The sequence below is a fragment of the Drosophila persimilis genome, unplaced genomic scaffold (assembly GCF_003286085.1).
Source record: "Drosophila persimilis strain 14011-0111.01,24,50 unplaced genomic scaffold, DperRS2 tig00000124-arrow-pilon, whole genome shotgun sequence".
NCBI lineage: Eukaryota > Metazoa > Arthropoda > Insecta > Diptera > Drosophilidae > Drosophila > Drosophila persimilis.
In genome coordinates, this window is record NW_020825294.1 from 5,028,946 (window position 1) to 5,051,940 (window position 22,995).

Consider the following 22,995-nt stretch of genomic DNA (forward strand, 5'->3'; position numbering starts at 1 on the left):
AACCAATCAAAGTCAAGTATTTAATAAGCCAGTCAAATAGAAAATTGATTTATTAATTGGATAAAATTATGTGGGCAGGCCTGAAGGTTCTATCAAGCTAGTAATATTCGACGGAATATCTAAAACGAGGAATATGTAAAATATAATTTGAATTCATCAGTATATTTGCGGTATATTTTTTAAATGATATGGTATATTTCTGAGGGTCAGTCACACTGCTCTAGAGGTCGACCCCGTAACTCTGTGAATTTCCAACTTTGCCGCATTCGACTCGATTTATTTGTCAAAATTTTAAACGCCGAAGCAACGCGCTATACCGCCTGCTGCCGACCGAAATTCAAAAGCTCAACGCTCGTACAGAGAGATATCGAACGGAGAAAGGACAATGCTGCGCTCCCTTGCAACGACACGAAACGAATTGGGGACCCTGCGTGCGGTGCTCCTCCGACGACCAGCCACTGCCAGCCTCCGACGCGGCGATGGCCAGATTGGAGTGCGTGCCCTCAGCACCCGACTGCTGGCCAGTGCCCGGAATCTCCAAGCAAGCAGGTACAATCATCACCACCACCTCCCACTCTTGCTGGCTGTCTCGCTCCCCCTTTCGTTGAGGTTAGAAATTGTTGTGTAATATTGCAAATGCTGCAGCAGGAGCGCACCACCAAAAGGGGGAGGCGAGTGCGGCGCAAGGGCAACGGCAGCGGCAGAGCTATCTGCTGATTGACGGTGTCCAAGTATTTAGCAATGTGTACGTGTGCGTGAGCGTGAGCGTGGGCCAGTGCGTGTCCGTCGTCGTGCCTCAAGGTCGTGCATCCGTATGATGCGTGATTGTGCTGATAATGATGAATGATAATTTGGCCAAAATTTACCGCCGAGGGTTTTTCCATATGTGTGTGTGTGCATAAACAATCAGCTGATTGAAGAGCTAGTATGAGGCACAATCAAAGGGATCTCAAAGTAAAATTCACTATCGATCTTCCACAGGTCGACTTTGAAAAGCAGCAGGCCTCAGTCGCTAAACGCCTGGAGCTATAATTTTGCCCGCAATTATGCCAGCCTGCCGGAACATCTCCGTGTGCCGCTTCCTGCCCTATCGCCAACTATGGAGCGAGGCTCCATTGTCAGCTGGGAGAAGAAGGAGGGCGACAAACTCAACGAAGGTGGGTATGCTTTTGATATACCTCCAATCCAATCCATTTATGTAAAACTCCTACTTCTCCTCTAGGTGACCTCCTTTGCGAAATTGAAACTGACAAGGCGACCATGGGCTTCGAGACACCAGAAGAAGGCTATTTGGCCAAAATCCTGATACCCGGCGGTACCAAGGATGTGCCCATCGGCCAGCTGCTGTGCATCATTGTGAACGATCAGGCCAGCGTGGCTGCTTTCAAGGATTTCAAAGATGATGCGCCTGCTGCCGCACCAGCACCAGCAGCGGCTGCAGCACCCCCACCACCAGCAGCCGCTGCCCCTGCACCAGTTGCCGCGCCACCGCCAGCAGCAGCACCCGCACCCGCACCCGCAGGTACAGCCCAGACCGCTGCCGACCAACGTGGCGACCGGGTGTATGCCAGTCCCATGGCCAAGAAACTAGCCGAAGCACAAAAGCTGCGCCTACAAGGTTGTACATCCCATATCCAACTGTCCCACATCCTGCTGTGTGCATGCACCGCTCGACTAAATGCCTCTTATCCCAGACCTAGTCCCCGTCCAAATGTTCTGTTACTAATCCCCGGCTTTTGTGTGCAGGCAAAGGCAGTGGCGTCCATGGCTCAATTAAATCCGGTGATCTTGCAGGCCAGAAGCCTGCTGCAGAAGCAAAGGCGGCACCGGCCAAGGCAGCACCAGGTGCCCGCTACAAGGACATCCCGGTGACCACCATGAGGGCGGTGATTGCCAAGCGTCTGCTGGAGTCCAAGACCCAGCTGCCCCACTACTACGTGACGGTCCAATGCCAGGTGGATAATGTAAGTAAACGATGAATCTCCTAAAAAGAGTCCTCCCACTCACAATTAACCCACTGTTGCAGCTGTTAAAGTTCCGTGCCAAGGTCAACAAGAAGTATGAGAAGCAGGGTGCCCGCGTCTCTGTTAATGATTTCATCATCAAGGCAACTGCCATAGCGAGTCTCAAAGTCCCGGAGGCCAACTCCGCCTGGATGGACTCGGTGATACGCCAGTACGATGATGTGGATGTATCTGTGGCCGTCTCCACGGACAAGGGTCTCATCACACCCATAATATTTGGAGCCGATCGCAAGGGCGTTCTGGATATCTCCAAGGATGTCAAGGAGCTGGCTGGCAAGGCGCGCGCCAATAAGTTGGCGCCACATGAATTCCAGGGCGGCACCATCTCAGTGTCCAACTTGGGCATGTTTGGTGGGACAATCTCTACCAAAATCGTCAAGAAGGAATTCTAAAATGAGGTTTCTCTTTTCAGGAGTCAACCAATTCTGTGCCGTGATCAATCCCCCGCAATCGTGCATCTTAGCTATCGGCACTACAACGAAACAGCTTGTTCTAGATCCAGATAGCCCCAAGGGGTAAGCTCCCTTATACTAAATCCGTTTTCTTGAACCATTTTATATACAATCTTTGTCTTTCAATTTCAGTTTCAAGGAAGTCAACCTGCTGACTGTCACTTTGAGTGCTGATCATCGAGTGGTGGATGGCGCTGTGGCCGCTAGATGGTTGCAACACTTCCGTGACTATATCGAGGATCCACAAAACATGATATTGTAAATCGGCCCCGGCACCAACACCCACCACAACTCCACCACAAGATTCGTAGGGACTCGCCAACGAAATAAAATTTAGATGAATGGATTCTATTCGATGTTACACGTATAAAATATTGTAAATTTTTCTATTGGTTTTTGCTGTCTTTCCTAGCATGCTGGCACTCATCTGATTTTTAGCGCTATATATATTTAAATTTTTAATTGTGTAATATTTGATGTAGTGTCCATATGAGGAAACAAAACGCAAAAACTCTTGAATGATATTCGAATTAACTCACTCTCAGAGCTGTAAATTTCCGTTTGATATACATAATATATATTAGTGTATGCTTTAATCAATTTTGTTGATCATGTCCACTATGAAAATGGAGGCTAAATAGTTGAAAGTCCAAGGACGCGTTGAAATAAACTCATAACACCTACACATACGCACGTTCTAGCCAATTCTTCAAAAGATACGAAAAGGATTTTCATTTCAAGAAGGTTAGGGAATATTTGTATACTAGTTAAATGCATAAATAGATACATCTTGTATGGGAAAAGATGCTTAGGAGGAAGATCTCTTTTGTACATCTGTTCAAAGTACATCTTCCTTGTGTTGGTGTCAGACGAGACAGCTGTAGCGGAATAAACACCAGTACCGGAAATAGGAAACAGGTAAAAAAATTTTAAATTCTAATAAAATAGGTCATTATCTGGAAGTACATAACTTGTAGTCGTGGTTGCTTTCTCTCTATGACTCTCTCTACCCAACAGCGATACCAAAAGGCAGAGATACCAATTCCGGCGCTTACATGTAATTACATAAAATCAATTAAATTACATAAACCCGGTCGCGTGCATGTAGTAAAAGAAGATTTTTAGTAATAGAATTTCTAAAACTTAATTTCAAAAGGTGAAGGAGATCATAGAGGATATTATCTTAGAAAATTAAACTGCAAACATCACTATACGATTATAAGGTTGCAAATTCAAGTACTTTCCTGATTGTAATAGTTTCTCAATTAGAATCAGTGCTGAATTGTAAATTGTTTTGAATTGAAAGAGTCGTTCAACTGAAGTAATTTTTTGATATTTTCATAAGTGGAAACAGGAAGGTATTGAGTTAAAGTAGTTGATGAAGTGTTAGGATCTAATATTTAAAGTACCTGTGCATATAGTACAGAAGATAACGTAATGGACTGCTAACTAGTTAATTGAATATACAGCCAGATAGTTCTTTGAATTGAAAACGATTTAGAATAAAATACTTTGATGAACTGAAGAAAAGGTGGTAGAGCAATTGATATGGTCGAAAAATTGTAATTTTAAATTATTTAATTGGTATTTTTACAAATATAATATCGCACAAGTAGCCGAACTACAATGAGCACAAGTATCATTTATGGACACAAATAGCATGAATCGCCAAGAAGAAATGTGATTCAGTATGGAACACTAATTGATTAGAGGGCCTACTCATAGAAGGATTCCAAAATCTACGAATCTTTAGAATCCAAAAAATATCCATCTTCCACCAAGTATCCCAAGAACCTAATTCTTCCTCCATAAAGCTTCCATCTTCGCCCAAGTATAACCAAGAAAATGCGTTTAAAATTCAGTTTTCTGTTTGGTTTATTATAGTATTATGTAACTAGTTAATTGCCAAAATGTTACGAACTAAGAAAACACATGCTGCAAGTATTTACAAATATAAGGATAAGCTAGTATCGAGTGCCACCTCTGGAATGGTTGGTTGCGAGAGAATGGTGAATGTGGATTACCACTTTGCGGGGCCCAGCTCGCTCCATTCGGACACGTACTGGGACTGCTTCTCCAGGGCGGGGAACCACTCGTTGCCGCCATAATCGATGGCTGGCAGAGAACCCTTGTAGTTGGCCGGAAGGACAGAGGGATCGAGGAACTTCTGCAGGGATTTCATGTCGCTGCCATGGAAGTGCATCTGTTTGAAAGACAAAACACGTTAAAAATCAGCCAAACGGATTAGTTATGGATCGTTTATCCTCGAGGGGCAATACTTACGCGACTGTTCAGCTTCTCTTTGACGAAGGGCTTGAAGAGCGACCAGACCATGTTGAAAATGAAGGGCTGCTTGACAAAGTGCACCTCCTTCATCCGCAGCGGCATTGCCTCTTGGATAAAGGTGAGCAGGCGCTTGGAGAAGCTTGGCGACAGGGCCTTCACCTGCTTCATGGCCAGGCCATCAAAGTCCATGATGCAGACAACACCACGCACCTGGGTCTCCTCCTCCAGCTGGGCGGCAATGTGGACCATGTAGAGCATGCGGAACATCTCATCGCTGCTGATCTCGCTGGGATTCCAGAGCTTTCCGCAGTTGACGATCAGCACACGACGTCCCTTCTGGTCGCAGTTTCTCAGGACATTGATCACGCTGCCCTTGATGAACTTCTCCTTAACCTGATCGACCAACAGGCCATGGACCAACGACGCATACTCCTTACGGAACGTGGCGGTGGTTTTCATCTGTAAAATAGAAAAAGGCAAAAGGTGGCATTGGTAGGTAGCGCAAAACTGTTAGATTAGAATCGGACGATCGATAAGGCTGGTTCTCTTCTGACCGTTGGACAGAACTATAAAATGCTTATAAAACTTCTGCGGCTTCCTATGATGATAAAAACAAAATGGCGTGAGTCGGATTTGTGGCATGATTTAGTCAGGTCTCTTGAGCTTCGGGCTCTGTATTCCCCGCAGAGCATTCATTAGCTTCAGTACATTACTCTCTACAAAAGATGTACTACATACAGATACGAGTATATGCATGCATTGAATAAATCCCATTATAAATCGAATCCGCTTATCGTTCTGTTGGCTTTTGTGTCAGCGGGTTCAAAAGCGTATCAGCAGGGAGAATTGAGAACATTGACGAGGTCTTTTCTTGTATTTAATGATCATTTGGGGATGATACGTTGTTGGTTAACATGAAGGACTGTTGAATCACTAGATCCTTTGAAGCTTTCAATTATGAAGAAAAGTGTAATGTAAGTGGAATGTAAAATTTTCTTACCACATTTTTTACCCCTGTATCTCTCTTTATTAATGAAATTCGTTGCTCTCTAGCTAATCTCGGATCTCTTTATACAGCTCCCTTTTCCCTTACCTCCCTTTCCTATAGGTTATAGACCTCATTTCAATAACTCTCGCATGTTCCATGTTTGCTGGCGATAAGGGACTTGAGACGCCCTAAAAATTCGATTTGATTATCTTTCAAATACTAATAACATCAAAATACCAAGTCACTTCGTCAGCCATATTTGTTGATAACGAGACGGGTCTTGTTTCTAAGGCGGTCAATCCACATATACGTTTGAATAAAGTATGATTAAAGCAAGAGATGCAATTGCAAGTGTATTCAATGTAGAAATGATGTGAGCAAGCATTGGGTAATCGTTTGTTTAGAGCTGTGTAGAATGCAGTTGCTAAAAGATAAGCTCTACAAGATATGAGATTAACTTAATCGAATGTATTGAAATGTCATCATCGAAGAATTTTATGAAAGGACTAGGGGGCAAGCCCCCTGCGGACTCGCCTCGCTTGTGGTCCAACACTCGGCTCACTGATATGAATAAAATATCGGACGACGACCCAAAACTCTTTTTATATAATAGAGAGACATAATCCAACACTAAAAAAAGGGGTATAAATAAATAATTAGATTTCCCCTATGGAGGATAGAGCTTCTTATCCTTAAATGTTTATCACTTTTCGCAACCAAAGAGCAAGTAAAAGCGATCCTAAATTGATTGATGATCTAATGCCGTGATGGAAGGATCTACTTCATAAGGGACTCCATTTGTGACTATAAACGGGAATAGCGTTCACTTTCAGGACACGTACCTTTTCCAAAGCGCCCTCTGGGTAGAAATGGCAGGCGCGCAGGAAAACTGTTAGAAAGGCATCGTCATCCTTGTAGTTGAGCTCGGGTGTGGCCTTCAGCAGCTCCCGCAGCTTCAGGATGGCCTCGGCTTTCACCTCCTCCGTCTCGCGCAGCTCCACTCGGGCGATTTCCACTGTCTCGGGCTTCAGATAACCCACACGCAGATTGAATGCCTCCTCGCTGATATCGCTGGCCGCCATTGTTGGTCTGGATTTGGATTTGGATGCCTAGTATTATTATGTGGGGGGGCCTGCGTGTACGATATTTTTGGTTAGTTTACATTGTTGTTTGGTGATCACTTAATGCATTTTCGAAAATTGCATCTTAATTCACTTTTGATTTGTTGGCTTTACGGAACAATCTTGTTTGAACAATCATCGGCAATTGCATCTTGATTGACTTTAAGTTGCGTACGTTTTTTTGTATGGTTTTTTGTAAGGGTTGTATTTACCTAAGTCTAGCGGTAGTATTCGTATTCGGCTGTTAACTTTTGGCGAGCTTTAGATACTTTTTTCTAGTAGTGTTCCTCGCGACTCGTGCGGTTCGAGTCAACTGAATTTCGGTTTGCATTTGGAAACCCTTGTGAGTTAACTTCTATATTATATACGCCATACATACTATATGGCGTCGTTCAGCGATACGGCTCAGCAGCGACTTGGCAGAAGCAGCAACGGAGCAGAGCAGCAGAGCAGCGGCGCGATCGAAGCAGTGCCGTCGACGTTGGGGCTTGACTTGATTCGACACGACTCCATTCCATTCCTTATCTCTTAGACGACCGTTGACTGGAAAGACAGAGAGAAAGAGCGGGTCGGGACGGCTACAAAAGGTCACCATTGCGACTGTCAATCACCTTACGCCCTTAACTAGAGAGCAGCCACTGCCCCAATTGAACCCGAACCCGAACCCGGGCTATGCTTTAGGCCAGACCTGCTACCGGCTCGGCTTTGATCGTGATTGAGGCCTGACGATGTTGAAATGTTGTTACTTGGATCTTGAACCTTACCTTAGCCTACCTCCATCTCCAAGTCCGTTCCCCCGTTCCTCAGTTTCAGCTGTTTCAGGTGTGTCGTGATAAATAAAGTAAATTTGCCAAAAATTAAGCATAAGTAAAAGCAATTACAGAGAGGCCATCCAGGCCAGCCGTGCCTGCCTATTGACAGCGGAAGCTCATATCTCATAATGCCAATAAAACATCATGCGGACGCTTCGAGGTTGACGAGGGTATTACCGTGTAGATTCTACACGGTACTCATAGAAGATTGCAATCTGGAAAATATTTCATTGGCTTAAGCCAAGCTTAAAAGTGTAGTAGCTATTACCAAATGCAATTGAGTTTTATTTCAAGGATTTCAAAATTCGGGAAAAATGTTTAAAATTTGTGAAAATAATGATCTATTTTAAGTGGAATTTTTGTTAGAAATTCATTGAATTTGTTGGAATTTCTGATCCATTTTGTTTTTCGATATGCATCTACAACACATTTCCATATTAGTTTTCTAAGTTATATCTCTAAGCTTTTCCTAATGCTTCTATCATATATCTACCCGTACATTTTTCCTTAACTATACAGGGTATGCAAACTACTTTCGACTAAAGTCCAAAGCAGAGTCCTCAAGCAAGTGATAAGAGAACCCGAAAATATTCTGCTTCCATGGCTATTATCGAATGTTTCATGTACGTTCTTGTTAAGTGAACAGCAGAGGCAGCGGCAGAGGCGTAGCAGAGCGGGGGCAGCGGCATCGAAAGTATTCCTAATCACAGCTCATAATCCTTATCAGTGCCGGCAGCGACAGCGGCAGAACGATCGACAGGCAGCGCCTCGAAATGCATCAGCGGCAGAGGCAGTGCAGCGACAGAGGCTGAAAGCAGCGCTGAATCAAGGTACAATAATACAAGGTTGTACATTTCCAGAGATTACTCTTTCTATATCATTCGTGTTCTTAATTTATTTCCGAGATTTTTACAGATTTCCCTGCCCGATACATGTGACATCTTGTTGTATTACGGTATGATTGAATCGAAAACAATTATACTAACACCCCTTGCGCTGACTGATCAATTGTTGGTGTTCCTTGGGCTTTTTGGGAAGCGAACAGGTAGCAGATCGGTGCGAAGCGGTGGGTGGTGGGATATTCTTTTCACACCTTAGTTTTTTGTTTTCTTTGTATTTTTTTGGGGCATTGTATCGTGAACGTTATCATTGTTGCTGCTGCTTTTGTCATTGATATTGTTATTGGATTCCGTTCGTGTGATTGTGGGACGTGTTCGATTCTTTGTTTTGAAATACATACATATGTACATGTCCATGTCCCAAGCAACAACCCCCTGCTAAAGTCGACTTATACTCGTTCTCAATGCACACATTTCCTCACAACACAGATATCGTAAAATGTGTTTGCTATATAGTGTAGTCATAGGGCAAAGTCTGCACACTTGATACGATTTGTAGTCGCTGCTAAGCGAAGGCGTCAACTTTCAGGCTTTGTGCATCCATTGTTCGTACAGAATGAGGGTATACGGGTATTTCCGCCAATATGTCAACCGAGCCCAAAAAGAACCTTAGAAGTCCTTACTTTTGACCCGATATTATTTTCTAAACTTATTGAAAGTTAAATGACATAATTCTTTCTAAAAGTTGTTCCTTGAAGTATTCCTAAAATATTGAACTATCTAATTAAAAAGCCTCGAAAAAAATGAAAGTTTTTTATTATTAATACAGTGAAAAAATGCACACACGAAATATGTTGTACAAATAGACCTACCAAATTTGCTAAATCTCACAATCTTGTTACCAAACCTTAAAAAATACTTCTGTTTATGGTAACGTAACGTCACGTTGATTGTTGTTTTATTTTATACTTTATAAACTGTAGCCGATCTCTCATTTAGTATCTTTTGAATACTGCTTCGATAGTTATAGTTTAGTGAACAAAAAATGATCTCTTTTGCTATCTTATTAGAGGGTATCCCATAGTCGGAATATCGTCTATACTGCTCCTAATTCTTGTTGTTCTTTTATTGTTTTCGATTTCGCTTAAGTATTTATTGTGAGCATTTGGTTTTTAGTTGCTGAGCCAAGCATTTTTTGTCATTATTTTTGTTATTGTTTCTGTTTTTGCTAGATCGCTGCTTTATCGAGCTTCGCTTCTGTTTTGCCCCCTGTTAATGAGTATTTAAATACATTTTTTCAAAAGATAACACACACAAATTAACTCATTTTGAGTGTGTGAAGAGTGTAGTGTGCGTTTGATTTACTAGCAAAACATGTAAAAGATTCGATCAACAGAAACCTATAAGCTAAGACCAACACACAGCTGTTAAGAAATGGCATCGATTACTTTCGGAACAGTGGTACAAAGATGGTGGAAAAATTTGTAATTCCATACAAATTGACCATTTTTTATTGACCATATTTTGTGTTGCAAACTTTAAGTTATAGGCTCATAAAATAGTTTAAAATATGTTAAGCCAAAACTCACGACTTCTATGTTTCCTTATAGAAATGTTAAGCGATCAACAACCTCATTATTTATAGCACAACGTTGGCTTATCGCAGAAATGGGGAAAACTTACTCGTACCACACATCACTTCCACGCTTCTATCAATGCCATGGCCAAAAATATACAAAGCGTGTGGAATTCTAATCTGAAGATTTGCAGCGTATTCACCGTAAAGTTTCCATTCCATGATTTGCTATAAGTCCTCTGTGGAGAAACATCAGCTGGAAGCCTTGGAGTTTTTAAAGCCTAACGATAAGAAAAGAAACTATTTCATATCGAAATGTTGAACACACGGATCCAATTTAGATAAACTAACGAAGACTGGTCATGCAGCAATACATATGTATGTAGATATACGTAATATCACGGCATCACTGAGACTTGCCCTTTGGACATCTGTGGGGAAGCTCTATATAGTACACGTACTCGAAAAGCAAGAACTTTGCTTGCTGAGTAATTGTACAAAGAGGTTTTAATTACCAACTGCACAAAGTGCACAAAATCAGTTCCATTCGATTGGTGGATCATTTCGTCACAAAATGCTTTCACTTCTACATTTATATTCCCACCCCAACACATGTCCGGACCTGAGCTAGACTTTGACTTCCAGTAATCGCTGACGTCGGTCTGCTGCTCGAAACAACAGCTAAACAAAAGTGTGTCATGTTTGAGAAAATATACTATACTAGCACTCAAGGCTTAACGAGGGAGAAACCGTGAATGAATAACATCCAAGTTTTGGGAATTGAACAAGAGTCTAAAGGGTACTTGAAGGGATAAGTTTCGGAGTGGTTTGAAAAAAGGGTGAATGAACATACATATTTACTAAAGACTTTGGGGGAAAGTCAATGAATGAATAATCTGTAAATCTCAGAAATTGAGAAAAATCATTCAGATAATGATAAAAAACTACTGTTTTTGTCACATCTGTCATATTTAAGTAAATAAACGATGGCAATTCTATGCATGTGTGACCAAAGTTCCCCTAAAAAAGAGTAGTTATAAAAATATTTGAGCCATAATAACATTATTTATACTGGCTATTAAACTGAAAAACATTTTTCCCCAAACTTTGGTATGTATTTATGACGTCGTAAAAGTTCTTTACAGGAACAAATTGAAAAATTTTAACATTATTTTCGTGTTTGGTTTTACTGCCTAGAAACACTTTCGAAACTAAGCGAATAGCCATAACAATAACAATGTATTGCAAAGTGCTTGTAATTATATGAATAAACTTGACGCTCCAACGACCGTAACTGACCTTACCAGAGAGCCGTAGCACTCGTAAATTGCTGTACATCTTAGATACTCGTAGTTGTTAAAGCCTTGATTTAAAGCCTCAACGGAACTTATCAGAATATTTAAAATACAGTTAAAATTTGTTGAGCAGTGTATTTGAAAATGTAAAAAAATAAACAACTACAGATTTCAGGTAGTTGCAGTTTTCTGGCTCACTTTTAAATTTTAGCGGATGGCAAGTCGGTGCCCATAGCACCAATCAGCAATTTCGGATGAGCGGAATGTTCAATATTTGGCTCGGACTCGAATGAGAAACTAAGAGGATCTAAATGCTCGATATACTTGTCCGCGTTTTCTGCCATTTTATCTTTTTCTTCTTTCGAATTTGTTTAAATACCTTTGCGTATACTTGATATTGAATACTTCATTTTTGTCAGCTGTTGCTGGGTTCTTTCTCTGGTTAACCGTGCTTACATAACACAATTAAGTAATTAATCAACAGGCTATTTGGCGCTCAATACACGGTCATTATCTTTATGGCACATACTATTCGTAGCACAAATGTTTATGGCTGCAATAATTTAGATAGCCCATCACTCGCAACAATTATTTATCAGCCAAGAAGATAACGAAAGGTGTTCCAAAGAAGATCGAAAAAACTGCACACACGGTCAAACGAAACAAAAGAATCCGTCAAGAACAAATGCAATGAACTTCAACCAAGTTGTGGCCTTCAGGGGACTGGTGGGCTGGTCTAAAGAAAGTTAAGAATTTCAATTTTCAAGTGCTGCAATCAGCAGAAATTCGACAGCAAAAATAAAAACAAAAAAAACTATAGAAATTACTGAAGCATGAAATGAAGCAAAGTTCGACCCCCAAGGGGGCTTTTCCTTTAGATAATTGATAGATTAGGCAAGGCAGATAACTCCATGCTGATTAAAACAAGTTTGTTTTTTGTTGGGGCAAGCAGCAGGACAAGCGCCTCCTACTGTCGATCATGATTCAGGTACAGTGGAACTACTGCACCACGGTTATGGTCAAGTCTCGGGGGTCAGCGCATTATTATAAATAAACTCGTGCCGTTAAACCGACCTATGTTTGATGCTGCAGTATACCATTTTCAAAATAATTCAGTTGATAATTCAGTCAAATAATGGGCGTTGTGGCGCAACAATAAGGTATCCTGTGTTTTCCGGAAAAGCTGTTAATTCATGGCATATTGTTTTTGAAAAGAGCAACGGCTCTGGTTCTTTAAGCTTTCAACTAAACTTTTAAATTACGCGCCTCAAGCAAAGCTATGGGCATTCAGTGTTGTGTAAGAGAGAGAGAAAGCTTTTAACTCTCTACAAAACGCAAAACTGAGCTCCCTTGCTCTTTTTTCCCCATATCACTCAAATTCAACTGCACTCAAGTCCAACTGGAATGAGTTTTCTTTTTATACCCGATACTCAAAATGAGTATTGGGGTATATAAGATTTTTGGTGAAAATGACCTCATATATATATTCTTGATCAGCGATCATACGAGAAAACAAAATCTCAGAATTGTAGATAATGACTATATCTTCTAGATTGCAGAATCTGAGCTATATCGTATTATTATTATAGCCAGAATGATGAAATCAAATTCGTTCTTTCTTGCTCTGTCTCTCTCTAACAACCACGGTTTATGGTCGGCTTTGCCTGTTGCAAAAAGTTACCGCTTAAATCTCAGGGACTGTAAGAGCTAGAGCAACCAAATTTGGTATCCACACTCCTGTGATATCGGACCATGACAATTTTGTTCCGGCCCCACAAAAAACGAAAATCATCCACAATATTAAAGATACGGGAAAATTAATATGGCAAAATCATAGAGAATGACCATATCTATCAGATTTCCGAATCTGAATCAGATCGGATAATGTTTATATCCAAAAGGAACAAATCAATTTGCAGTCGCTACGCAGCGCTACGTTTTCTGTTTCTCTCTCACGCACACATTGTCGCTCAATGTAGCCGTTCTGACTATGTATCGGGTATAAATGTAGAGCTGCGGTTGCAGCAGCAACTCACAACGTTCCCCCTCGTTTTTGTTTATGTTAACTCAATGTTAAATGTTAAATTGTGTATTACAATTGAATTTGCAGAGCGCTGTTTTGATTTTAGATAATAATTGTTGGTTTAGAGCTGAGCAAAACGACCAACTAGAACTGATTTAAATAACTTACTTTGTGAGCGCACTGCGCACTCTCTTTTGTGTTATTCGTTGTCGTTTTTGTTTTTTTGTCAAGCTTGAGTTGGCCAGTTAATTAATAACAAGAGCTGGGGAGCGCTTTTCAATCGCCATACCAGTTTCAGCCGCGTTGCCATTTGGACGTCGCCGCAGCTATATTTGCGTTTTCGTATTCATTCGCACTGTCATCTCATCCCATTGTTGGATATTGTCGCGTCCTGCTTTGAGCTTCCTCCTCCGTTTCCGCCCTACCCTGCCGCTGCAATTGCAAAGAAAAAAACTTTTAAAGTGAAACGTGAAATCTCTTACAGTACTCGAAGTACCGTTGCCAAAAATATTATATCTTATTTTCGGGCAGATCTTTGTTCGGTTCGGCTTTTGCGGTAAGTTGCGTTAACATTATGGTTGTTTATGGGGGTTTAGGGGCTTAGAGGCTTTGGAGGGGGCTCCAGGTAATGTTTTTTGGGCATTGTTGCTTTTGGATTATGCGCATGCGAGCAGCAACGTTTGACACACTTTCTGCCTTTGCGAGTGGAGTGGAGTGGCGTCTCTTTCTGTCTGTTTGACTGCCACCAGGCAAGCTATGGCTCTGTGGTTGTTGGCCATAAAAACAATTACCACTTGCCGCTTGCCTCTGCCGCCTGTGACGTTTGATGCATTTCGTCAGTGCTCAGGCGCTTTGATTCCGGACAGCGAGCACGGACACCACAGAGAGAAAGAGCGAGAGAGAGAGACCAGTCCCCGGACCATGTCCAAACTTACAGAGCGCACTGCAATGCATTATAAGGTGTTGCACTTCCCCCCTGAGCTGCTGCCCAGACCTCTAAGAGGCGCACGCTCACTGGCGGCTTAGCACGTTGATCTTCCTCAATAGATGATAATATCGCTGTAAAGTTTTTCTTTTTGTTTGTTCAATGAAGTGGAATACTTGCCCAAGGCGTATGCGGTGTGATTATAGAGGATGCTTGGGGTTTACAAAATTAACAACAATTTCGTGTGTGAAAATAAGTTGAGGTCTGAGTACCTCATCAGACACATCTGTGTAAGCCTGTCTGAAAATGTGGATGAGAGTTATTAAACAGCATGTAAATGGAGGGGAAAATTGAAGTGTACGCAGTTTAGTGATTAAAATAATTATGTATTCCGTTAATAGTGACCAAAGAGAAACTTTAATTATACAAAATATACAAAAAAGAAAGTAAAAGTAATGAAATGTTGCTTGTGCAGATGATTCTTTTAGAAGAGTAGTTTGTTTCAACCCAGTTTTAGTATTATAAATGTTTTGTGGAGGAAAATTAAGTTCTCAGAAGATTTGGATATTCCTGCTTTTCATGTCTCTCATTCATACAGTTCTCTTCTATAGTTCCTAATTGTTTTTTATTGCTTTGAATGAAGTCCTATAATACCTCTTCCGGTTATCTAAGAAACGTTTCCATGAAAGTTCTATTGGATTTTTCCCTGCAACAATAAATAAAATGTTTTTGTCTTCACTGTTGTGTATTTGCATTGCTATTTCTTTGTTCCAATTGTTCTAATGCAATTCCTGATCATACCACCTTCATGATGCATTTATGCGACACAAAAAAATTTGCATTATTCCTATGTATCGTATTCGATGCAGTGTTCCATTGCAGTGGATTTGCCTGCCGTTAGACTGCAACCCACATACATATACATACACAATTGAAATGTAAATTGATTGACGACACACCATGCTGCTGGCAATTTTCTGCACTTGTGGCACATTCCACATGGATCCGGCGTCCCGCTCAATTGGGTTTTAATTTCTGTTTTCTGATTCACGGGATCGACGGTCGCCGAAGCCTATAAATATTTCAGGCAGCGACTGTCGAACCACTTGTGCCACCAGAAAAGCAGAAAAAAAGTGTGTGTGGTGTGATTCCCTCCCTATCCGACTTCAATCGGTTGTGGGCCAACCCAACAAAATTTTGGCCCTGTTTGCATCATACATCTAATACAAACAAGTGCGGGTATTCTATAACAATTTGACCTTGCTGCCGACTACGAATTTTGAACTCAAAACCAGTTAGACATCTTTTTTAGTACAAGTTTCTGTTTCTGTTTGTGCGGGCCCCGGGGTTTGCCTAAATTGTTAACGTTTTGTCAACTGAAGGATAGAAGACTGTAAGAGTGCAAAAAAAAAACGACACACACAAAAAACGCCGTTATTGAATTAGAAAATTTACATATCTCTGAGATACAACAGAAGTAAAATTCGTACTTGGGAGCTGAAGCGAAGGCGAGTTTTTATGGACATTGCTCGATTGGATCGGATGTGTTTGGATCGAGTTGCCTTTGGTTTGGGTTTGGGTTTGATTTTGATTTTGGCATTGTGAAAGAAAACGAAACGAAACCGGCTATTCCTGATTCTATAGAATGTTATTTATTTAGTATTTGAGAGCCGGTTCAGTGGGTGACTCTTGTACCAAAAGTATTGGGTGGCGTTTTAGTTTTTAAATGCTATAAGTGAGTTTTGTTGATAAATTCCGTTATGTCTAGTTGCCCCAGATAGAGATATGCCTCTAAAATGTGTGATAATGGTAAGAAGAAGGAAGTATCACAGAATTCTGTATGTTCCGGTACAAAGAATCATCATCATATAAATCTACATCAAAAATGTATAATCTTTAACCGCTAAGCTCCGTAGAATTTGAGTGCCAAGAGTCTCTTATGATGACTGTGTAAATCCTCAAGCAATTCTCACTCAACAAACATAAATCTTTGCTTAACAATTTTCTGAACACTTCGCTGCCAATTGCTGTGCATTATTACACTTCAGAGAAAACACTCGCATGTGTGACATCATTTAAGGCAAAAAAAAAAGGAACTTTAAAGTTCCGACAATAATTGGTTAGATTATCTTCTTAAATTTCCATTCCACTTAGTTGCATGCAGCATATTAAACGTAATAGTGTTCAAGTCTAACTACAAAACCCAATCAAAAGTTCAAAAGATCAACTGATCTTCAGTTTTTGAAATTTTCCACAGCTCAAATTGAGGCTAATTTGCATATCACGTTGTGATTACTTTCATTGATTTGTTTATAACCGGCTAATTGCAGTGGAATCATCGTACCGTACCTGTTTAAATCACAACGAGTACTAGTACTCAAATCGTTTACACCGCCCAATCGATTGATATTCAAGGCACATTAGACTTTTGATCCGCGCTGGCATTGTACAATATAAAGTACATCACAACGTCAATAGCCAGTAGATTGTCCCATTTATGAGTCAGGGACAACGAGTGAACTGATCTTGAACGGCTTGGGGTTACCAGTCGGTGCAGAATGAAAGATTGGCAGTTTTTTGGCAAACTCATTCTCCCTCTCCTCTCTTCTTTGAGACATTTTCAATTAGCTCTTCATCAAAAGTGAAGTTTTCTTTATTATGGCAAGTCATGCATTCAGTTTTTCATACACTTCATACACAGAGGGTACTATACTCGTAATACCTAGTAGAAGTTTTTAATGGATAAACTGTTTTAGCAGGGAAGTAGATTAAAGAAAAACAGCAATGGATATGTACAAGTTACATAGATGATACAATGCACTGCCTTTAATGGTCATCTTTCAAAGTTTTGCAATCTTTTTTTCCTGAACCTTTTTTGAATGAAAGGAAAATCTCTAAAGATAACTACAGAGGGTGCTTCAAGATTGATGTGTCCTTTATTGTTAAATAGATTAAAGTGTACTCCAAGCTTCGATCTTTTTTCTCTCCTCTTTTCCTGTATTAAGAGTATTCATTCCCTAGCTAAACGCCGAATGCAAACAATCGCTCCGTCATCTTTTGTAGCACTACATCAATGCAAAAAAAAAATGTAAAAAAACGCAGACGAAACTGAATAAAAACCATAATTTGCATTTAATAGCCAGATAGTTACTGGTATTGATAATTTTTCATATGACTTGTTTATTTATGCACGTCATGGCGGGGTGGCATTTATTCCTTAGATCTAATATACTTACGGGGACGGAAGGAGACGGGAATCAAGTGCATTTCAAATTTTATGACATTTTTGTAGCCGTTCAGCTGGGGTTTTGTATTGTTTTGTTGTGCAGTTGTTAACTGGAATACGATTAGACAGCAGTTTGCTTTATGGATTAATTCAGTATTCAGTTGTGTGCTAATCTGTGTATATACAATAATCGTCTGTTTATATGGCCAAGGAGGGGCCCCTCGACTTCAGTCTGTGGACACAGACCCGATTAGACGTTCAAAAGAAATTTGAATTTGAATTGTGTGGTGGGGTGTGGGGCCATTGCTTCTTTGTTCTTTATTTCTTTTGTTCGGCGATACCAGTTATCAGCTTAGGAGTGTTATATATCCCAGACTGCCACTGCTACTGGCATTGTATTGTATGTATTCCCAGAGTGATAGTCGGGCAAATTGCAGCGTTCGTTCCTTGGGGCCACAGTTTCCGCTTGTCGGTTGTCGGTCGTTGCAAGCAGCAGAGGAACGCCTCACATCAGTTCGGATTGAGGCAAGAAAAAGGCCGGGCCACAAAAGTTCAGCGAAAACAAAAAATAAGATACCTGTGTTGTACTCGTATTGCATTGTACAATTATAAGTATAATTATTGAGGCAGGCTAAAGTTGAGGCACATACCGGTAATGCCTGTTTATCGCCGTTGGTGTACTTAAGTAATTATTTTACTGGCTTCAGACTTTGAACAGTTTGGGGAATGTGGTTTTTCCATTGGAAACATCGAAAGGGTTGAGATGGAGGTTCAGTGTAGGTGTTCACAAATAATTAACTATATACATACATCCTCCACGCATAAATTATTGAAGCTCGTAAAAAATAAGCTTGTTGATTAATCAAGTCTTTACAAAGTGTAGAAAAAGTATGGAAAGTTACTTTGGAAAATATGGTTTTTATCATAAAAAGATTATTGAAATGATCGGCTGACAATATTTCCCCATAATTTAAGGTCTGGATTTAAAAATGTCTGAATGTCTGTGGAACCCTTAATAAGAGTAATCAGGATTTAATGGAAACAGCTCCTTTCAGTTTCTTTATTTTACGTTTCAAGTTCATTCTTGCTACATAAAGATCTCTAAATTAATAGTTGTTTCAATGTCAACCAGAATCAGCATCAGGATATTCCCTTCCACGGAAAATGTTCCTTTCATTAAATGGACTTGTTTTTGTTCCACCTAAGAGCAAATCAGAAATACAATAAACATGTATAACCACTCTTTCTTCAACCTTCATAAGTGCATGCACATATACGTACATATATAACCTTTAAGAAACAGAATATCTTATACAAAAAACCTGATCTCGAACTGCTGAATCATCATGAGTGTGCTCTATTTCAACTAGAGTGGGAATGCCTCAACAAAGAATGGTGTTCATATCGGGTGACCGCTAAATGGAGAAGAGTGCTATTCATAGATCAAAGGTCACTGTCTAAAGATAAACACCATTCCCCTTTGAAAGTGAGGAAATTAGACGGAAAGTGGATTTTGAATTGCTCATTTTGAATTTTAAAATGAAGTAATTTGACTTCAGTTTAATTATACTAATTGAAATAAATGTCATATTATCATCTGAAAGTCAGCCCTGTTTGTTATATATCTACTTGACATCTTGCATGCGCCTAATTGAATTTAATTCAAGTTTTCTCACGACAAAAATAGACTTCAACCTAATACATAACTTGGAGTATAGTATGTCACCTTTGATGTTGTGTTTCTTGATTTAATTGGATTTTACATCAGACCGAAAAACAGAAAAAAAAACTGACCAACAAATTAATATGCGCATAACTTTATGGGCTGTTGAACTTCATACAAATACAAAAAAAAAGGCAAAGTCAAAACCAAAAATCCAAAGCAAATCAAAATATAAGCCACCCGGAGATTCATTGACGAAACTTCTGGAGGCAAACAGAAAACAGAAGACTCCAAAAAGAAGACTCAGTCGCAAGTCAGGCCATAATTGGTTTCTCCTCTGAGAAAGAAAAACAAATATCAACTGCTGCTTAAACTTGGCCTTGACTTTTACCTTCATTCGTCTTGACCGCACAATGTCGAGTCTCACAATAGAAATCTAACGAATATCAAAAACTTACTAATTGCTTTAATCACAAGAGCAGCGCTAAATCTGATTTAATGGACTACGATTTGCGCTACAATTTTCGGCTCTACATCGACTGCTTCCTTCACTCTCCTCTCGTTTTTTTGCTTTCGGGTTTTTGTGTGCCATTGTCAAGTCCTTCATGACAGGGCATAGATCACCGCCGGCTCATATATTGCTACGTCACCGAATCGAATGGCTTTTCGATTTTGTTTTGCTAGCCAAGGTGTTGCCAAGTCGTCTACGAGCCAAATGGGCGGACCACGTTTCGGTTTTTCAAATAGCCAAAAAAAAGAAGCATAAAATATTGTAGAGGGGAAAGTGAATTTGCGGCATGTAGAAGATTGGAGACCCTTACAGCGCTCAGAAATAAAGCTTTTCAGAAGAGACCTACTGACCTATTGGACTATCGAATCCTCTGTATGATACAATAATGATCTGATCTTTCTGATCTTCAAAGTGGATAGTATTCCGGTTTCAGATTAAATATTCATAAAAATCGAATCATTAATAATAAACGTAACCTTGTTCTTAGGACTTCACCCTCTATGCACTTCTCTAATGATTCCTATCAATGATCTGTGGCAAGAACCCTGACCAACATTTGATACCCATTACCGGTAAGGGTATACACTAGCTTGAGCGGCTCTCGAACGCACGTTGTGCGACCAGTTTTGGGCACTATTGTCTATTTTCTGTCCGTCTAACGATCTTTTCCTCAGCCATGCACCCTCTTTACCCGTTTGTGTCTAACTCAACCTGTTTGTACGAGCCGCTTCTTCCGTTGTGGCTATATTTCGGCGTTTTTAGCTTATGAAGATCAGCATTGAGTCATACATAAACATGGGCATACGGACATAGACACGCAGACCCACAGACAGACAAACGGACGGACGGACGGACAGACCTATTGGACAGTTTCAGGCATTGGAGCTAGAAAGGCATTGAACTGTTGCTGCCGCTGCGGAAGTAACCCAGTTGTGCCAATCGACTTGAGGAAATACTCGCCAAGCCACTCAAAATGTTTAAGCCCAAACCAAAACAATTTTATTCTCGTTCGCAGCCTGAATCGGTGAACAACATCGCAGCAGATCAGATCGGACGATCATCAACCACAGAACAACAATATGGGAAAGGCAGAGTGCATTAGCTACGATGAACAGCAGTTGCCTTACATCGATCTTGGATCGGCTCGCATCCGCATGGAAAAGGAGCCGGCACCCGAATGGGCCCTCCAGAAGGCACAGGACGAATTAAATGAAACACCGGGCCACAAGGAGCAGGCTATCAAGGAGCTAAGGGAACTTATACAAAGTAATAAGAAATCACAGGAAATCATCCAAATTAGACACATCTGATTTCTTATCTGTGTGTTCTTTATTATTCAGATGAAAAGTACCTAAACTTGCCACTGGATGATGAGTACATGATGATGTTTTTGCGTCCTACACATTACTATCCAGAGAGTGCCTTAAAAAGGGTGAGTGTTCGGTGAATTGAAGATTGAAAAGGTGCAAAGAAATGTAGATCAAAGTGGACCATCACATATCCCTGGCTTCAAGAAACATATCTTTAATCCAACATTTATTGTCTTTTTCAGCTCAAGAACTTCTATCACATGAAACTGAAATACGGCATTGCCTGTGAGAACATAATCCCCGCAAAATTGCGTAATGTATTTGAGGCAAATATACTAAATCTATTGCCAGAAAGAGACCAACATGGTCGCCGTCTACTAGTGCTGGAGGCAGGAAGTAAGTCATCATCAAAACTCACGCAAAAGAACTCTGTTAATGCTTATTTCCGCGCTAGAAAAATGGAAACCATCACAGGTGCCCTTGCCCGATCTCTTCCGTGGGATACAGTTGACAGTTTTGGGATCGATGGTGGAACCATATTCACAAATCTGCGGAGCAGTTGTCATCATTGATATGGAAGGTAATAGCATTTAGAATTGGTATTAGATATGACAATGGGTGTTTTCACTGAGAGATCTTAATCTTTATTTTGTAGGTCTGCCACTTAGCCATATTACGCAATTTACACCATCGTTTGCGGCCATGTTGTTGGATTATGTACAGGAATGCATCTGCGTGCGCTTGAAGGCAGTTCACATTGTGAATAATTCATACATATTCAATATGCTATTTGCCATATTCAAACCATTCATACGCGAAAAGCTGCGCAAGCGTGTAAGTATTCAAAGTTTCTGGACCCTAGATCCTTTATTTACTACTCCAAACTATCTATATACTCGTAGATCTTCTTCCATGGCAAGGACTACAAGGCTTTGGTATCTCACATTCAAGCCAGTTCCTTGCCACCGAAATATGGCGGCACTGCAACATGGGAACTGCCTCCTGGAAAACTTCTTGGAGAGTTCTTCGAGTGTTATTCCAAGGATTACGAACGTAGGATACTTTTCTCATCATCACTCATAACTTCTAAACTAATTTATTTCGTCTCTTCTTTACCTTTCAGTTGCTGACAGCTATGGCTATACTGCGGGCTATAAAATAAAGAAGTAGACTACAAGTCTGCCTTCCCCTACCTACCTACCTATCTACCTACCATATGCCCACACTGTCCCCCTTTTCGATTCGTATTTTAGTCACTTAAGTTGGGTCATTTGTGATATTGCAAATATTATTGTACTGTTATTAAGTTAAAGCAACGCTCAAAGATTGGCACATTCGTGAACGAATCAAAAATCTTTTTTAGGGTTTTCTAGGATGTACATTCCGTATACTATAGGTAGTACGAGTACCTATATTGTTCCAATTGATAATTAACTGTTGATAAAATAATAAAAATGTGAAAATTTGTTGATGAAATTATATCAAATTATTGGTTTACTAGAATTCATTTGGATTCCTTCAAGTACAAATTCCTATAGAATCATGGAACTTAAAGAATATGAACGAATTCAGACCTGTGTTGATATATATATTTACTATACGCTAATTGACACGGCAAACTGTTTGCCGTAGTGTTGTGAACTATTTCTGTTGCTCCGAACTATGTCATTTGGAAGCATTAACTAAATGTGCGAATGGACTTCAGGATCCAAGCCGATGGGCAACCCGTTTAACAGTTTTGATGGTGGTAGAACTTTTCCTGATGCGCAACACATGCCATTTGACCCATGTTTGTATTTGAGAGCTTGTCAAGGAAAAATTCTTTGCCCATAGCTCTAATCAGCACTTTTGGATGAGCGGGTGAGTGCGAGACGTAGAAGACGTATATACTCCAAGCATACGTGTTGGCGTTGTCTGCCATTTTTTGTGCGAGTGTCAAATATT

General features: G+C 40.4%; 3 protein-coding genes across 4 annotated transcripts; 2 read left to right on the forward strand and 1 right to left on the reverse strand.

The window, feature by feature from the left end:
- The first annotated feature begins 251 nt into the window (after nucleotides 1-251).
- LOC6593639 (dihydrolipoyllysine-residue acetyltransferase component of pyruvate dehydrogenase complex, mitochondrial) lies at nucleotides 252-3,165 on the forward strand. 2 transcript variants are annotated; one of them, XM_026987519.1, is made up of 7 exons: nucleotides 252-549; nucleotides 982-1,157; nucleotides 1,223-1,618; nucleotides 1,795-1,964; nucleotides 2,027-2,375; nucleotides 2,437-2,539; nucleotides 2,609-3,165. In XM_026987519.1, the coding sequence occupies exons 1-7, from the start codon at nucleotides 386-388 to the stop codon at nucleotides 2,736-2,738; spliced, it is 1,488 nt and encodes a 495-aa protein (XP_026843320.1). In that variant the 5' UTR covers nucleotides 252-385; the 3' UTR covers nucleotides 2,739-3,165. The 2 variants fall into 2 exon arrangements, with proteins under 2 accessions (XP_026843320.1, XP_026843319.1); XM_026987518.1 differs by having other exon boundaries at nucleotides 253-549; nucleotides 1,747-1,964.
- Nucleotides 3,166-4,333: 1,168 nt separating this feature from the next.
- On the reverse strand, nucleotides 4,334-7,170 carry LOC6593638 (clavesin-1). Its single transcript, XM_002018655.2, has 4 exons — nucleotides 7,084-7,170; nucleotides 6,593-6,882; nucleotides 4,760-5,221; nucleotides 4,334-4,679 (listed from the first exon to the last, which is right to left on the reverse strand). Exons 2-4 carry the CDS (start codon nucleotides 6,830-6,832, stop codon nucleotides 4,497-4,499), a joined length of 885 nt encoding a protein of 294 aa, XP_002018691.1. The 5' UTR covers nucleotides 6,833-6,882; nucleotides 7,084-7,170; the 3' UTR covers nucleotides 4,334-4,496.
- A 6,546-nt stretch (nucleotides 7,171-13,716) lies between these two features.
- LOC6593637 (alpha-tocopherol transfer protein-like) lies at nucleotides 13,717-22,517 on the forward strand. The gene is made up of 8 exons (XM_026987653.1): nucleotides 13,717-13,972; nucleotides 20,757-21,007; nucleotides 21,082-21,173; nucleotides 21,294-21,447; nucleotides 21,506-21,631; nucleotides 21,707-21,885; nucleotides 21,954-22,104; nucleotides 22,175-22,517. The coding sequence occupies exons 2-8, from the start codon at nucleotides 20,821-20,823 to the stop codon at nucleotides 22,219-22,221; spliced, it is 936 nt and encodes a 311-aa protein (XP_026843454.1). The 5' UTR covers nucleotides 13,717-13,972; nucleotides 20,757-20,820; the 3' UTR covers nucleotides 22,222-22,517.
- Nucleotides 22,518-22,995: the final 478 nt, after the last annotated feature.